The sequence below is a fragment of the Myotis davidii genome, unplaced genomic scaffold (assembly GCF_000327345.1).
Source record: "Myotis davidii unplaced genomic scaffold, ASM32734v1 scaffold1284, whole genome shotgun sequence".
In the NCBI taxonomy this organism is placed as follows: Eukaryota; Metazoa; Chordata; class Mammalia; order Chiroptera; family Vespertilionidae; genus Myotis; species Myotis davidii.
Window position 1 is genome coordinate 435,224 of NW_006295187.1, and position 4,029 is coordinate 439,252.

The 4,029-nt window shown below is 49.3% G+C and overlaps 1 protein-coding gene across 2 annotated transcripts in view; it reads right to left on the minus strand.

The window, feature by feature from the left end:
• Positions 1-3,369, minus strand: part of SLC33A1 (solute carrier family 33 (acetyl-CoA transporter), member 1) — a 22,565-nt gene extending 19,196 nt beyond the window's left edge. For both annotated transcript variants that reach the window (XM_006769894.2, XM_015567914.1), the window contains exon 1: positions 2,083-3,369. In XM_006769894.2, coding sequence (XP_006769957.1) covers positions 2,083-2,857 — 775 coding nt within the window. In that variant the 5' untranslated portion in view covers positions 2,858-3,369. The remainder of the gene's footprint in view (positions 1-2,082) is intronic.
• Positions 3,370-4,029: the final 660 nt, after the last annotated feature.

A 4,029-nucleotide genomic window follows, 5' to 3' on the forward strand; every position in this document is an offset into this window, starting at 1 on the left:
TGAAATGTGCTTATAGCATATTTCTACCTTTTCAGTCCAAACCCAAAAGTATTGCTTGAACTACTGAGATACTTTTTTAAAATATATATATATTTTAATTGATTTCAGAGAGGAAGGGAGAAGGAGATAGAAATATTAATGATGAGAATCACTGATTGGCTGCCTCCTGCACATCCCACACTGGGAATGAAGCCAGCAACCCAGGCATGTGCCCTTGGCCGGAATTGAACCTGAAACCATTCAGTCTGCAGGCCGATGCTCTATCCACTGAGCCAAGCCGGCTAGGGCTCTATAGGCTTTTAAATCTTACTTTCTCTACTGAGACTTTTGTAGATTAAGTAACATCATCTCATTTATCTTTCCTGGTGGCCTGAACACAATGAAAAGCAAGACATATCAAAAGCAACAAGGTGCCAATATGATGCAATCACACATTATTTTTAGGCAGAGATTTATCCATAGAGCAGGGGTGGGACCCCAGAACATTTAGAGACAAATCTATCTATTGCAAAGCAATGAGCTCTCAAACATTTTTGGCTTCAAACCAACTGATGAAAAGTACAATGATCATTTCATCAGTAGTAGTGGCTCACTAGCAGTTTGAGGAAGTAGAAAAGGGTCCTATAGGGGGTATATAGTGAGCCACTAGCAATAATGAGCTTTCCTTCAATGTCACAGGGGGATTTCAGGGAACGAGTAGTTCAGTTGTGGACCCCTCCTTCCTCGAGACACTCCCCAAATATTATAACTCTTACACTTCCCTCACCACACGCCTACCTGACATTTATGCTGTTGGGAATTCCTAAAATAGCACTGGGAAGATGAAAGTTTAGCTGTTTAAATTCATCATCACTACCAGAATGAAGAATTCTACTACATTAGGTTATTACTGATATTGGTAATTTTACTTCTGCTTCCCAGTTGTTAGGAAAGTTAAAAAAAGAATCCTCAGAAAACCTTACAGAGGCATGTCTTTTACTCATGCAGAAAAAGAGGAAATTTTGTACTAGATAATCCAATTTCTTACTAGATAAACTTCAAACTCTTTCTCATAGCATTTAAATGAAATCTTACTCATTTGGTCACTACCTTTCTTTCCGCACCATTTCCCAAACCCAGTCCCTACAATTACTGCTTCAGGCACTTTGAACATCACAGGCATCCTGTACTTTTTGTTCCTTGCTTCTTCACAGTGCATTTTCACCTGGTTTTGGGCAATCTGGAGTTCCACTTACCCACTTCATGGAATCTTACAACTCAACAAGGTCACCTATCTGCTTATGAAGTCTGACTCCCACAAGCAGTTAATAAGCAACTGTGTGCTCCCCTAAAATGTGTCTCTCTTCTGTTCCTTGTGGGTTGGACTCTGCTTTATAGCAGGCCCTTAGAAGTCTGTCACTTAGCCCGCTAGTTAATGTTTGAATAAATTAAGCCTATTCCTTTCACAAGAGGGCTAAATAAAGACTCTCGGCATAAGAATAGGGGAAATGGACAGAAAGCATGGAGCTAGAAATCTCAATCCAAGGAACAAGAAAAGTAACATGTGAACCATGGATGTCAGATTAGATTCGTGTCTTCACACCAGTCGTACTTTTAAAAAATGTGTATTAGTCAACAGATTCCTACCCTGAGTTGTGTATGCCGTTCTACAACAATGCTATTGCATACGTTGTCTCTCCCTGCTTACTGCCCAGTACTGATCAATTAAGATTACTCCAATGTGCCGAAACCGGTTTGGCTCAGTGGATAGAGCGTCGGCCTGCGGACTGAAAGGTCCCAGGTTCGATTCCGGTCAAGGGCATGTACCTTGGTTGCAAGCACATCTCCAGTAGGAAATGTGCAGGAGGCAGCTGATCGATGTTTCTATCTCTCTCTCCCTTCCTCTCCGTAAAAAATCAATAAAAAAGATTACTCCAATGTAGTCATGATGGCTGAAGCTCATTTTAGTGGGACAGGAAACTTCCCTCAGGTCATCTCCCATAAAATGATTCCTAGTGAATTAAGTAATGAGCTTCCCTTCCATGTCACACACTGTCAAAAGGACTGATACACGTAAGATAAACCTAACCGCATATTAAATACCTGCAAGAGTAACAATCCCCCGGGGTTGAGGCTGAAACCGCAAATATTTGTTGCAAAAGTCGGCAGATTCAAGGGCCAAAAACAAAACATTGCCCAAAAAGTAGCCCGCTGTCTGGCCCACTGAGTTGCAAGTCGAAGCATAGCCCACGTTCTCCCGGGATAACATAGTTAATGCCCAACCATCCACAGCGATGTCCTGCGTGGCAGCCAGGAATTCAAACAAGAAGAACGTCACCGTGAGAGCAACCACATCGGGGGCCCTGCCATCCGTGTTCCCGAGCAAGCGGTCCACCTGAGTGGACAGGTAGATCATGAAGATTCCCAGGATGTACTGCGTAGGGACCAGCCACGACTTTCGCCGACCGAAGTTCCTAAAGTAAACTGCATCCACCAAGGGGGCCCAGAGCAATTTGAGGCTGAAGGGCCAGAAGACTAAACTGAAGAAAGCTTGGTCTGTATAGCTAATATTTTTGCTCTGCAAAATGAGCGGTATGCTTCCCGCCAGGCCCAGAGGAATGCCCTGAAGCACGTAAAGAAAAAGCAACAGCAAAATGCTGCTTAATTCGGCCCGGTAGCTCCGCGGGGCTTTGGAGAAACCACTGATGCTACTGTCCCAAAGAAGAGCTTCTTTGTCCCCTTCTCCGCCCACCAAGTCCGGGTGACAGTCATCCCAGCTGCCCGGCGGCAGGGGGCCGCTCTTCATATCCAGAGCGTGGTTGAAAGTCCCTGGCCGTCGTTGCCGACTGTTGTCTTTGTGGGAGACGGTGGGTGACATCTCTGAGACGATGCAGAGCCACGTCTGAGATGCCAGGGCTGGGGGTCCTGGATCCGTCTAGTCTGAGGTCCGAGGCTGCCTCTTGGACCGGGGTCTAGGTGTGTGTTCAGAGAGGGAGTCGGGGCGCGGGGTGACAAGGGTGTTTCTTACTGCGGCTCGGAGCGCTGAAGCCGGAAGCCAGTCCCCAAGCCGGAGACCCAGGCGCCGACTGGGTAGGTGCCCCTTGGAGCGGCGTCAAGGAGGCTGAAGGAGCCCCCCGGGCAGCCGCGCCGGGCAGGGGGTTGAGGGACGGAGCCGTGGTGCTACGATGGAAACCGGGGCCTAAGTGCGGCGAGACCGAAAGGCCAGTCCCGGCACCGGCCTCCAGCTCGCGCCGCTACCGGAGCGGCTGACAGCACTTTCTGCACGGGACTCCAGAGGAGCCGGGTAACTTCCTGCCTCCTGCTTCAGGAAGTGGTCCTCTTCTCAAATAAGTCGGGTCCCGCCTTCCCAACCAGCCAATCAGGGCACGTTCCCGGGGCCCAGTTGGAAAACGACACCTGGTAGGAACCCCCGACTCTGGCGGCCGGGATCTCGTGGGAGGGTTAACGCGGGCGCACAGTGCGGCGGGGGCGGGGCGCCGGGAGAGCTCGGGCTCTGTGAGCGCATGCGGCCGTCTGGAGCGCGTGGGCCTAGGTCATTGGGCGCCTGCTGCCACGTGAGGGCGGGCTGAGCCCCGCGGCGCCCGCGCTGGTGCTCCGAGCTGGGCAGCCTCCGAAGCGGCAGTGGCCCGGGGCGGCTGGTTATTCCGCTGAGGGAGGGCAATGCCCAAGCTGCACGCTGAGAATTGTGCAGTGCCCTTGCTTTCGTGCGCCGGACGGAAACCGGGAGAGGAGGGTTGAAGTTTAAAGTGTGCAAACCTCAGGCAAGGGTGCTTTGTGACCTCAAAAGGGTAGAAAAATAGCTAAATGGTGAAGCGATATCTTACAAAGCCCATTTGTAGAATAAAAGAAACTTCCGAGAGGTGTCAGGCGTCTCTAGTCCGTTTTTTCCAACATGGAGGAAGACATGTAGGGGAGTTGGGGTCTAGGTGACCCCATGCACCAGTTGGGTGGATTGGAATGATAAGACTCATTACATACCACTATTTTTAAGCTACTATAAAAGGTCTTGAAGAAGCCAATATTAAGATT